At 30.8% G+C, this 14,157-nt stretch overlaps 1 protein-coding gene across 1 annotated transcript in view; it reads left to right on the top strand.

Moving 5' to 3' along the window:
• LOC107164872 (protein turtle homolog B-like) overlaps positions 1-11,856 on the top strand; it is a 349,438-nt gene extending 337,582 nt beyond the window's left edge. Inside the window, exons 12-13 of the mRNA XM_015512862.2 lie at positions 2,865-3,110; positions 10,513-11,856. Of these exons, the coding sequence (XP_015368348.2) occupies positions 2,865-3,110; positions 10,513-10,931 (665 nt within the window). The 3' untranslated portion in view covers positions 10,932-11,856. The remainder of the gene's footprint in view (positions 1-2,864; positions 3,111-10,512) is intronic.
• Positions 11,857-14,157: the final 2,301 nt, after the last annotated feature.

Genomic DNA, 14,157 nt, shown 5'->3' with positions numbered 1-14,157 from the left:
ATGCACGCACCAGTGCTTTTTTCCCTTAAAAAAAAAATCGTATTACCTATCTACGGGCTTTCTAAGGATTCGCGTGAATATTTTAAGCCACCGTATACAAATTCTATTATATAGTATGCAAAAAGTATATAATATGATGTACCCTATATTAAACTGTCCATGGACCGTGCGGCACTCTGCTGTTTAATTATTAACAACCATTGCTGTATCCTTTTTTTTATTCTTAATAAAGTCGCAATAATGTTTTCCTCACTGGCTCTTTATTTTTTTGCAGATTTCGACAGGCCCAAGGTGTATGTAAAATTCCACGAATATTGTTGTGTGTGTGTGTGTGTGTCCTGCGGCGACTTGCGAAGAACGTTTAATAAAATATTTATAACGAGCGCGCGCGGTGCATATTAAACGAAAAACGGCACACAATTCTCTTTCAGCGGAGGTGCGCACGAAGGAACTTTTGGCAAGCTTATTATTCATAATTAAATTCAATCTTGTCGAGTTTACCGGTAGATCGTCGTCGTTATAATATTCGACTTACCTGTACCTCAGTAGTGTTTCACGCACTCGCGATATACATCCCCCTTCCGGTCACAACATCCCGTCAAGTCCGTTTGGCTCATATCTTTAATTTATTGAAACATTTAGATCAAACTAATGTCACAAATATAATGGTGATGGGGTTGGGGGGAAGAGGGGCACGTTTAACTTGTCAAGTGTACGAGATCATCACAAAGTAAACTTTAATTAGGTATAGGTAAGGTATGATTGGTTGAAACATTATACAGCGACGCAAAACTTCTCATCGAAAATCTTCAGATATATTATTATGCAGGAAATATGTGCACACTGCAAACGTACTCAGCAAATCGTGGTGCACTAAAAGGAATGACAAATATTATACTATGGTTTGGGTGTATACTGTATAATGGTAGTGCGTGTTGCTCGTTCGATATTAAATATTATTTTACGTACATTTTAGTCGTCTTTAATGCATTTTGTGTGGCGTTGTTTGATCACGCGGAAGGCCATTTAAAACTAAAAGTGAAATGTAACAATACCCATGTCATAATACATCATGCAAAATAATGTTCTAGTTCGATGTTAATGGCTGCAGTTAAATATTAATATTATACGTATTATCATATTTTTTTTTTTAAAAACACATGCAGTCTAAATGCTGGATATTAATATTTACTGTTCGTTTTTAATGTTGTTATCAAATAAATTACACAACAACACTCACTTATAAATGTCACTTTGTTGAAAAGTTATTAACATGCTATAAAACAATGACTTCATTTATAATAGAATACAATGAAAAAAAAAATAGGTGGAAATATACGGATTTTTGACGCCGTTCGTTGAGATTATATTTTAGTACCTACATAATATTATCTACATTTTTCAATTTATATTGAGCAAAGTATATTTTATAAGTTAACAAGAAATATACTCTTTACGACAAAATTACGAAAAATGTTATTTCCTTGCTTTTTTATATTTAATATTTTTCATTTAAAATTCAATTTGGACAATATGTTTCTTTGAATTTTGATTTACAATCTAATAATTATGTGTCAGTATATTTATAACATGTAAGCTACAAAAACACTAAATTATGACCTAAATTCCATGACACTTTTAATAATAATATATAGGCTACACATCGTTCGATATTTTCTTCTAAAAAATAAAACCATTTATTGAAGAAATTAGAAAAGAATCATAATTTTTTGTCAAACGTATTAAATGTTATAAACAGCCAAATTTTAAAACCAAATCAATAAAAAAAAATGTATCTATAAATTTGGTATGACGGTTTAAAAAAAATTTCATTCATCGCAACAAAAAAACTGAATTCATGAATTAATTTATATAGCTGATATTATTGTAAGTATTTTCTTTGTGTAGGAACTATATACTTACCTATTACTATTTAAAACATATTTTATTTAGATATCGAAAACGTTACGCTACATTTTAGTTTTTTATAGATAATGTTTTTATTTATATTTAGTTTCATGATCGGGTTTATGCTATTATACACTATCATTATTGCTTTCAAAAGTTTCTTTTGTGCGCCAAATGGTTCTATCGCTTAAAGGTAAAAATATCGTTGTTGAATGGCAACAGAATAGGGTATTTGACTAATTTCATGACATTTTGAAAATATTTAAAATGTGTACATTTGTTTTTAAATGTAATTATTAAATTGTCATTCAATCTTGCTTCTTCATTTTTTTTTCACATACAAAGGTAGTTTCTACATTCAATATCTATAAAAACATCATTATTATTGCACTCTCTATTCTAACATTTTAATATATTTTAAAATATACAATTATTATTCTCATATCAAACAAAAATTATAAATTTAAATTTAAATAAGAAATATGTACCATTAACTAACCATTATGGATTTTGTCGACAATATTATTTTGTGGTAAATAACCCAAAATAACCCAATGGTTTGAGGTGGTACATGAAAAATAGCATAACTGAGAATTGAACCAATTATAGTTTAGTAGTTGTTGTTAGTATATTAATTATGAATAAATAATTGAAAGATACATTTTATTATTTATTATTATTTTATTATTATTATCATTTTATATTATTTATATTATTATCGGTATTAGTTCTCGTTTTCGAGAGTATTACAATTTTTTTTGAAATATAAGTTTAACCTTTCACAAAATGGTAAGATAGTGAATTCACTATTATATACACATTGCTTGCATCACCATCGTCAAGTCAACAATAATTATAATAATAATATGTCTATTGCGATTTGTATTTTGTCTGAACGTTGAATAAAACAACACCTATACTAATACGTTTTACAAGTTTTTATTTGCATTTTACAGGATTTGGCGTCGAAGTGTTAAAAGTGTCACCGATGCTGATAACGATAGTAAGCGTTTGCCTGTTGCTCTTCGTGTTGGCAACCATCATCGTTGTCAAACTGAAGACGGCAAATAGTAGAAAACGCAACTCGCGGCAACCAACCGGAGGCGATAAACAAGTTATTGTGCACCAGAGGAGTAACGGACAAGTAGCATCGTCCATCCTAGAAACAGACACTGATCCTGACCTGATTCAAGTGAAATACGGTAATTGAACGCATTAATTTTTCGTTTTTTTTTTAGGTATCGTAATATTTAGTTTTCATAATAGGTACAGTATTTTACTCGCAAATGTCTGATTATCTTTATTAATAAACACGGGGTTAAGGAATCCGCATTTGTATTGGCGGTACATGGTACCATTATGTACTTACATATATATATATAATTATTGTGACCGTTTTATTAAAAACAATAAATTAAATGGGTACATTTTCTAAAGTTAAACGACGTTTAGCGGCAGCAATTAATTTAAAATTAAAATGTATCAACATTCTACTTGTTATACATTAATTTTGTATGATTTGCACAAGACGTGATTCCGATCAATGCGATGATCTTTTTTTGAAATAGTAATGCCTTTTATATTTTTTTTCGGTTTACTAAATATTTGTAGTTTCGACAACGAGTTCGGCTTCCTATATTATGTATCTACGGAGTGCTTTTTTAAAGTACGTATCGTAGTAAAAATATTGTATTAATAGCAACGAGATAAGTTTTAAAGCATACGCATGTCGTTTGGCACTCTCGAGGTTAGACAGTTTTTTTCTTTAGTTAGATCGAAAACAATCACCCGAATAATAGAGTAGTTTATCACTACGCTACATACATAAATAACACTTAATTCTCGCCAAACTTCCGGAAAACGTAATCTCGTCTACGAAATTATTATATATATATATATATGTATGATGTGTGTATCATAATAACGATAGTGGCGTGGTGGCCTAAACATAAATAATAAAAAAGAAAGGTGTCCGATAAGAGTATGTTTTTTTTTAACCAATATGTAATATTATGTACATAATAATAATATATTGTATAGTAGGTATAGTTTGTATTATACATATACTATACGCAGCTTTAGTTCAAATAAATTGATTCGGTCGTTCATCTTGCGCCGAGTAAAATATTACGCGAAAATCGAATGAAATTTGTGACTATCTATATATAAGCCTTGAGCAGATACACTGATACACATTTATAAGATATATAATATATAATAATACAGATTAGATATAACCTATATATTATAAAACATATGACGTCTAATAATAATGGTTCTTACTCGGAACTCGTCCTACAGCAGCGTTTATATTATAATGTTATGATTTATAAAATGTTGTACCTATGTGAGCAGAATAAGTTTCACAACATGACGTATATATACCGTGCATCATTTATTTTTTTTCTACCACTTTATATTTTTTTTATTTATAAACGGTTAAATTTCGAGACGCGTACACTAAAATATCGCATAAGCTCGTGTTTTGGAATAAATTTGCATAGGGAAATTCGACGAATTATAATATAAACTGTATAATTAAAACCACGTCGTTTTAATTTAATAAAATCACGTCAGTGGTGTATAAGAGCGGATCACTCGTAATATGCTTTTTGAATATTATGACGTGTATAAATCGTATGGTAATACGTATGATATCGTATACCTGCAGCATTAAATGGATACGCATGACACATATGTCGCTGATAATATAATATATTAAAATTATTAACATTTTGTTTTTGACATTAATGCATACGCTGTGTTTGTCGCAAAGGAAACGTATCTACGTCATTGTCGAATAATACACATTATGTTATGAATAATATAAAGGTGTAGGAAGTAAAGAAGTTGGTATTTGACAATCGTTCAAAGTTTGTCACAATAATAATATTATGTGTTACCTATTGAATACAGTAGTACGTATGATAAGTTACAATATAATTAAGTAATATTCATAGGGCTTGACCGTTGAGAGACTTTTGTTAAAATAGAGATTAAGAAAATTATATTTTTTTTTAAAAAGTGGGTAAGTGGATGTCGCTCTGCTGTACATTAGGTGGTGGGGTGGACCTCTGACTAGGGTTGGTTAGATTTGAATGCAATGATAGGTATCATTGTATACGAAAAACGATTCTGAACGGAGATGATTAATTGTCAGTCTAGGATATATTATATTTAAATATTGTCATATATTCTATTTTGAAAAAAATATTTTATTTTTCAATTAGGACGCATTTTGCATAAGGCATGGTTAATCAATTTTTCCAAAAACATTGCATGTACAGTTACCATAATTCATAATACCTTATATTAACATAGATAAAATTTAAATTTAAAACTCAAACACTCAAAACATTTTTCCTATAATGACGCTTCGAGTTTTCTTTATAGCTACTTGAAGGAAAACTAATGGAAAACTTAGTGTTGTATTTGAGGTATTTCTAATCCTTAGTTATAAACACAAACAATTTTATGATTTTTCAACTTTAAAATTACTTGCAAATTTTCGCGTTTTCGACAGATTTCGTAAAAATTTGAACTATAAATGCTTATAAAAAAAAATTGTGCCTATGTATTCTTATAATTTTTTTTTTAGCTACCATAAGAAAGACTCATAAGGAACCTTGTATTAAATTTTCAAGTTTTTTTGGTCGTCCAACATTTTTTTACCGGCACTTCAAAAAAAAATTTAAAATTTCAGTGGTCTATAAATAACTCAAAAAAGTCAAACAATTTTGAAAATTAAACTATATATAGATATCACTAACATAAACATTTGGTGAAAATTTCAAGTATTTATAGTGATTATTTTTTGAATTAAAACCATATAAAATAATCGATTTGGTCGAAAACTAGTTTTGCGTAAAAATTTCCGTTTTTCTGTCAGTTTTTTTTTTTGTTTTTCTCGATTTTTTTGAAAACTGTTGGAAAATGTTACTTTTGACCTGTATAATGCATCAAGGATATTCACTTTTACATCGGAAACCACCCCCAAAGTTTGAAATTGAAGCATTATTTCGACTAGTTATGCTGTACACAGACACACAAAAAAAAAACACACATCATTGTAAAATCAATACATTCATCACTTCGTTCAGAATCTAAAATATGTACATGCTACGCATATTTACACTGAATAATGAAACCACTGAAATGCAGTTTAAAATCGTCACACTTCGACTGGTCTTAATATTATTATATGCAATGATATTATTATATTGAAATTTACCAATTTTGTTGATCTTTAACTTATATACAGAATGGTGAAATATGGGTTTAAAGCTTTTACGATTGATGTGCTATATCAAAATAAAATATGTCATTGAATACGTGACCCTTTATTTATATCTACTGTAAATACTTATTTATAAAACTGACTAGCTACCCATTCGTTAAATATTTGATATTTTTTCATGGACGTGATTATGACGTTGAAAATATGTACAAGGGCCATAACTAATGTGATGGAGACAACTAAATAATGTACATTGTAGAACTTTATACACAAATATACATGTAAAAATTATCAACGTCTAAAGCACGGTAAACATTCTTAATTTATTCATTCTATATTAAAATGTATGCAACTGGTATTTTTTTTTTTATCGTACTCAATAGTTTATTTATTTATTTTTTTTTTTTGTGTCACTCCAACCATCGTCGCGTGACATATTTTGCATATCAGACACGCTCACTAGTATGATATCTACATAGAAGGCTGGAATCAGATATTTTGCAAACATTTAAAATCTATAACCGTTTATAATATAAGTTTTGCTTCAATATCAGTGTAATTATAACCATGTATTATATTATATTAAAAAATAATATAATAATAATTCAATTACTGAATGATAAGAAAAGGGATTATTGATTTCTTACTTAATACTAGCTTCTGCTGCAAACGAAATATTCTATCATATTAAAATAATAATAGCTAAGAGGGTTGGATGTAAACCCCCAAAACCATTCATTGCCTCCTAATAAACGCAATATTTGTTTACGAAAACTATTAAAAACTTAGTTATATATATTATATACTTAACCCTCTCCTCAAAAACATTTCATACTCTTTGATACACCATTGAGGAAGTTAGTTAATTTATGAATATTTTTACAGCTCTGCAATAAAAAATAATATTTTTTGGAGGTTGTCATTATTTTGGTCACACATTAATATATTAGATATTATTATAATTAGTAGATAATACATTGTAATATTCTGTAGTTTTTACTCTAGCAGAATGTACCTATGAACCCCTGGGACTAAGGTTCGTGACCTATATGCCATACTGCGTGGAAACACAAGGTTTCGTCGGTAGAACATATAGACTTTAATACACGCATGAATCATTTAAGATACAAGATTTATATTTTATAGGGGAAAGAGAAGTAACGCTAACTAATAAAATAATAAGATAATGCATTTTTTAAAGTAATAATTAGATTCTTATATTTTACACGAGGCAAAATAGATAAGGATAATAATTTTAGTATTACAAATAATAAGGATCTGGACATTTCGACGTACGGCCGTTTCGGCGTGTGTCTATTTCAGCGTAGTCATTTTTTCATAAAATCATTTTAATCGCGTTTAGAAAACACAATGTTAGCATTGATTATATTGTACCTGTATAATTTACCAGTTTTTATTTCACTTTCGTCGGTTAGATGTATGTATGCCATATGAACTGTATATAATAATAATATATATTTATTATGTATGTGTGTGTTATGGGATTATACCGTTACACAACATAATCTGTATTACGGTCTAAGTTAATAAAGATGTAGGTATAGTTAGGTACAGTTTAACCTATATGCTGTATCGATAGACGGTCATTGATTAATATTAGATAGTCAAGTAGTCAGTAGTTAGTAGTCACCATGGCACAAGCAATTAAAACTTTCCGTGGATGTGAAATATTTGTGTATGATGGGTACCTATATGTATATTTTTGATGCATTTAGTGCAAATCAATTAAAAAAGTTTTGGCGATATTGTTACAAAGATTCGTGTAAGGCGAGAATTCATACAACAGTTGAAACTTTGGAGGTAATTTAATATTTCATTATTTTAACTATCAGTAGGTACCTAGGTATTAAATACATTTACTATGGTTTTAACTATTAGGTCTTAAAACAAATAAATAAACATTTGAGCCATGACTCGGAATCGGCTAATATTGAAACTAATTCTGCAGTCACTAAAATGAAAAAATGAGCATTAATACAATCCTACATCAAATATGATCAATGAGTGGGTTATCACAAGCAGGAAAGATAAATATCAACATTTTAATAACTTTAATTGAATATTAATTTTGTAGGGAGCTTTGATGGCCGATGGAACTTTAAAAAAACAGATTCAAGCTTCACCCGATCCTCCAAAAGATTTGATTTCATTAATTATACAAGTGAATTACCAGTCGTTATCACCATCTGAAGGTGTAATTGAACATTTTTTACAACGCGATAGTGGACCTGGAGTCAATAGATTTTAATTTTTTGTCACCCTCAAAATTTAAATATTTTACCAGAGTCTTCCAATTAGTATGTCGAGATGGCACTTTTAAAGTAGCACCTCTCATTGATTTTCGCAATTATACGTAATATTAAGTAAATACCTACCTCGTTGACGTTCGTCACTTATTTATACTCTTTTACCCAGTAAAAAAAAAATCAAACGTATGAATGGCTATTTAAAATACTAATTATTGAATTAAAACCCGGGTTAAAACCAAAATCAATTGCTAAGGATTTTGAGCAAGCTGCGATCAAAGCAATTACAAACTATTTCCCTGAAATTCAAATTCACAGATGTTTATTTCATTCGACAAAAAATTTTAAACATAAAATGTGTGACCTGAAATTATTTTTGAAGTATAAAAATGATGCAAAATTTTCAATTTATATTAAAATGATTTTGGCTTTAGATTTTGTTAAAATTGACGGCATTTACAATACTGTAACTTTTTATATGATGAACTGCCAGAAGAAATATTTCTTTTCTTAGAATGATTTGAAGAAAACTATATCGGTAGAGTGATAAGAAATCGTCGTCAAAGCCTACATTTTCCCTCTTTAATTTGGAACGTTCATGATCGCGTACTTAGTAATGATGATAGAACAAATAATATACAGAAGCGGCAAATCGTCGGCTTAATCTACAAATGGCATTTGGTCACCCCACTATGGACATTTGTATCATATTTAAGGAGAATAGAAAGGGCCGAGACACCTTATTTTTCCAAATAGAAACAGTTAAAAGTCCACCAAAAAAGAAACAATTTTAAAATTAGTCAGAGATTATGATAATCGTAATATTATGAGTTTTTTAAGAAAAATGGCACATGATTTAAGTATGATGACCTGATTATTTTTATTCATAATTTTTATAACGTTCACCATATTTTAATTAAATTTGTATTATTATAAAATATACCTAATTATACAAAAAGTATTTATATATTTATATTTTATAGTTACCTACCTAATTACTTGAAATGTCCTTAAGCCGTACGCCGAAATGTCCTAAACTGTAATTTCGGTGTCAGCGCTAGAACAAGGCGATTGGGGACCCTTGCGCCATATCTAAGTGAATTGTTTTGTTTATCATATATTATTTTATTGATAGTATTTGATCATATTGTTTTTTGATTTGAATACGTGTATGTTTAAAACTCACCACAATAAATAATAAATGACTAATTATGTAAGGGATATTTAAATTGAAAGAACCCACGTCATGCAACGCCTCGATTATCTGATTGTTTGGGGGGGGGGGATTGGCAAGAGAAAATTATACATTATAACACGACGATTTGAGTTGAGTGATGTTGAGGTTTAGTTGACTGGTTGTTCGGCCACTAGCGGCTCACAGTGTTGTCTTAGCCCATCATTTGACTTGAAAATTACCGTCACAAAAATGGAAAACAACGTCAGTGTATGTTGAAGTAACTGGTTGACCACAAGGTTTCTAGCCAAAGGTGGAAAGGAGAAAACAACGCGTCTGTTGCATACGCGTGTAAAGATCAGGGATCGTCGAAAAAATGAAGTTGTGTGTAAACGTCGAAGCTCCCGGTGGCAACAGCGACTGGTTGGTATTATGGTTGGTCAATGTCGCCGTCGTATGATTCAATTATGATAATATTTTTGGGAGGTCAGAATGTACTGTGAGCAATACCGGTTTTTGACAGCGACGACGCTGACAGAAACAGCCACCGGAAGCTGCGGGTAGAGTATGGTAACACTTCTGTGTGCGAGGTTCGGGGGGGGGGGGGAGATATTACATAATATTGTTGTTGTCGTTAATAATAATGCTAATCGCGTGTTCGCTTTTAATAACAATAATAATAACCGCAACCTATTATGTTATAAGTACTTGGTTCGGCGAATTTTAGTTATATTGACAATATTACCTATAAGAGGCCCATATTTCTGTAACGTTACAACATTCGGTATAGGTAAATTGTTTTACAAATGTTTGGGACGGGGCACAATGGGTAGGACAGATAATAGTGCATTATATAAAAAAACAATTGATAAATCCATTAACAATGACAATAACAATAATGACGACTGATTGTGTGTGTTGAGCAGATCCATCGGATGCGCCCAAACTGCGGAACGGCGGCATACAGTTTTCGGACGACGCGTCTGTGGCCGGATGGATAGCCACCAACGCGGCTGTAGCTGCGCAGATGTCACAGCCACCATTGTCTAGGTCTTCGTCGTCGTCAACGGGTACGCTGCGCAGGGGAACCGGGTCGGCCATCAACGACCGCCAACCGGCGCCGGGCGACGCCGCTCGCCGCTGGAACGACGTGACGCCGAAACCGTTTAGCTACACGCACCACCATCACCACCACCAACAGCAGTCATCACCGTCGCCGCCACCGCCACCATCACTTCCGACGCATCACGTCCGCCTCCGACCGGACCCGATCGAACTCAATGGAGCGGAAATCAAGGAGAAGTTGATGATGTCCAGCGGACACATACCCGAGAGTTGCGTGTAAATCTGCAAACGCATTGTCTCGCGTATTGTATATAGTATTGTATAATTGTCGTATAATATATAAATATATATCTGTAAGTACGTATAATATGTATAATCAAGACAAACAGTAACGTTATATAATTTATTATAATAATATTATTGTTGTAAATCCGATTTGAGTAAGAAAGAGGAGGGGGACAGATTTTTAGACCGGCGTGAGTCCATGCAAACTTTACGACTACCCGGACATTTGCCCTTTACGTGTATAATAACTATAACATATAACTCTTAAAATTTTCCCAGTCGTGTATTAGGCCAATTTATCGTACCTTTTTAATAATAACGATACCGATTATAATAATTAATAATAGCTGTTTAGATCTAGTGTAAATTAATATTATATATAGGCTTCGGAGCACCGTAGTCGAGTTTGTGTATTATCATAAAATATATAATAATATTAAAATATTATATTGTGTTAAGATTAAACATGGGTCGAGGACGATCACTGACCCGCGCCTATAATTTGTAATAGAAAACATATTGTATAAGAATTATTATAATATGTAGCTTCGTCCCCCGCATTTAATTCGAGCGTCCCGCGCTCATTTTAATAATAATATTTTATAATTCTGTTCCTTGTCGATATTTTTGCTAATTATAATGATGATATAATATAGCCAAACATATAATTAGGTCGAATTCTACATAATATAATGATTCATACTGTTCTTAAAAAATAATTTTAAATAATTAAAAAAAAAAAAACTTTTATTTAGTGTTATCCTGTTTTGTATGAATAAAACAAAATGTGTATATTTAAATGTTACCTTTTATCCTACTGTGTTATGATAAGTACTCGTATAATATTATTATTATGTAATAACTATAATTTTATGATCGTTGTTGTTTTGTTTTTAAAAATAAAACGTTTGTCAAATACTTTCTTCGATTTATGTTTCATTTCGCAGTGTACAATTGATATTTTCCACCAACAGCAATGTTATATGTTGTGTAATACTGTCTATGACATTTTACACTGTAATAGTATATAAAAAAAAGTGTATACACAACATTATACAGTTTTTTTTTTTAATTGCTTATTTTATCACATACATTTCTCTGATTATTTTTAAATTACTCTGAGCTTTTATCATTTCCATAATGTTATTAAATACAGTATAAGAATACCATCCCATATATTACAATACGCGTCAACATCTTAAGAAAAAAAATATTGAGTTACGTGTATTGTACGTACATTGAAATTTCATTTTAAACTACCTTGTGTGGATTTTGATTTTTTATTAAATTCATTGAAACATTAAACATTTTTTTCTTTGAAATTCAAAATTTTTTTCTATACTAAAGTTAAAAGTTAAAACTACTTGATGTAAAAATCTCAAATCAAATCAAATTTGGTTATTATAAATTATTCTATAAAATAAAAATAAATATATAAGTTATCAACAAATAACTACGTATAACCACAAAACCTTCTGTATTTTCACTATATTATATCGCAATAAAATGGTTTATTTGATATAATATTGGATATACGCCCGATCAATAATCTATAATGTGGTAATGAGTCATAGAATTACGAATAATGAAAAAAAAACGTCAATCGTTTGTCGTCAATATTAATCATTTGCGATAATAACCAACACCTCAAGATGGTTGAAGTTTTACCTCTTGACTGTTCAACTGAGGTAAAGAATATTATTTCTAAAGAATATAAATATATACTATTTATGAATTGTTGAACGGTACTTTGTTTTGTTCGGTTTGAATATCACAGACTGTGTACAAAATATAATTAGCATGATTATAGACTGGTTTTTTCTCCACGATAAGCTTATATAATATTATTAGTATTATGCATATAGAACCAAATATATCATAAATAACAATATACAGTAGTTAAAGCAAATTCTAATTTTTTGCCAAGTAAATAACAATAAAATCTTATAAAAATATTGTTCGTATACTATTTATCTATAATTTTTGAAACGTGTTATAGTTGATATTAGTTAACATATCTACCTCTAACTCCTTATTTATAACCATTATATAATTTTCAAACACACCTTTGTCAGACAGAGAACTATCCACACGTAAAATTACTCACACACAATCTAAATAATATTATATATAAAATAGGACGTGAATTTTTCAAAGTAATATTCATGATTAAATTTATGATATCATCTAGCATACAAGGGAGAAAAATTAGATTTAAAATACATAAAAAAACATCATCGACCGGAAAACGAAGTTAAACTCGGTGGCGGCTACGCATCTTGAACCACGTCTAATGGCGAGCGCAGAAATTCCGGGTAAATATCGTTTTTAATCTCGTCTCGGTAGTCGTCGTGAATAAACACGGGACCGACTGGCTGGAACGCTATTAGTTTTTCAAAATTGACCTTTTCCCGTACACACTTCCTGTTCACACACTCTTTTTCTCTCTTCTCTCCTTCTATCTGCCCCTCTTCGTACGTTGTCTAAAAGGCACACAAGCGGAGATATAAAACAACCCCGTCGGCTAAGGGTTAAGAAAATCGTTTTCGCAGACGGCAGTGGTGACGACGGAAATTAATGGTCAACAGCCCTTTGACATGTGCGCTGTTGTATACGATTTGTCTTTTCGCGAGTACCGCTCTCGTGGCATTCCGTTGGATCACACACTCCTCACTCTATCACCGTTACCCATCATCTCTCTATAAATCTCTTTCTCCTGATATTCCTGTCTATCACTTCTTCTCTCGTCTTCTGTCCGTATACTTATGTTTGTATGTTTGTCGATTTACCATCTCATACACGTAACGACAACTTCCAACTATTTCACCAGATCGAGACTACTTCCACATGCGGCCCGGTTAAACATTAATTTATATCCGTCACGAAAACGTCTTCGGCAATTCAGCAATTGGATATGGCAATTTTGAATAAAATTACAGGTGATACTACTAGGCAGTTCCCGCTTAATAAAACTATTGTTATATTATTAGATAACACTTTTTTTCGTTAAGAGTGCTCTGTAAGTCGTTGTTAGATTATCATGTTTTAATGTGTAATCTACTGAGAATAGTGTTCACGGCTTATATAGTCTTGAAAACAACCTTTACGAGTACATAAATGTAACTTTACAAAGTTGCTCATACGCGTGTGAGCCTACAAGATTACGCATATAATTATAATAATATATATAAATAGACCGACTAAACAAGGATACAATGTGT

This window comes from Diuraphis noxia, unplaced genomic scaffold (genome assembly GCF_037042655.1).
Source record: "Diuraphis noxia isolate RWA-SAM2 unplaced genomic scaffold, SU_Dnox_SAM2 contig0003, whole genome shotgun sequence".
NCBI lineage: Eukaryota > Metazoa > Arthropoda > Insecta > Hemiptera > Aphididae > Diuraphis > Diuraphis noxia.
Note: the sequence above shows the minus strand (reverse complement) of the source record. Positions and strands in the feature narration are given on the sequence as shown.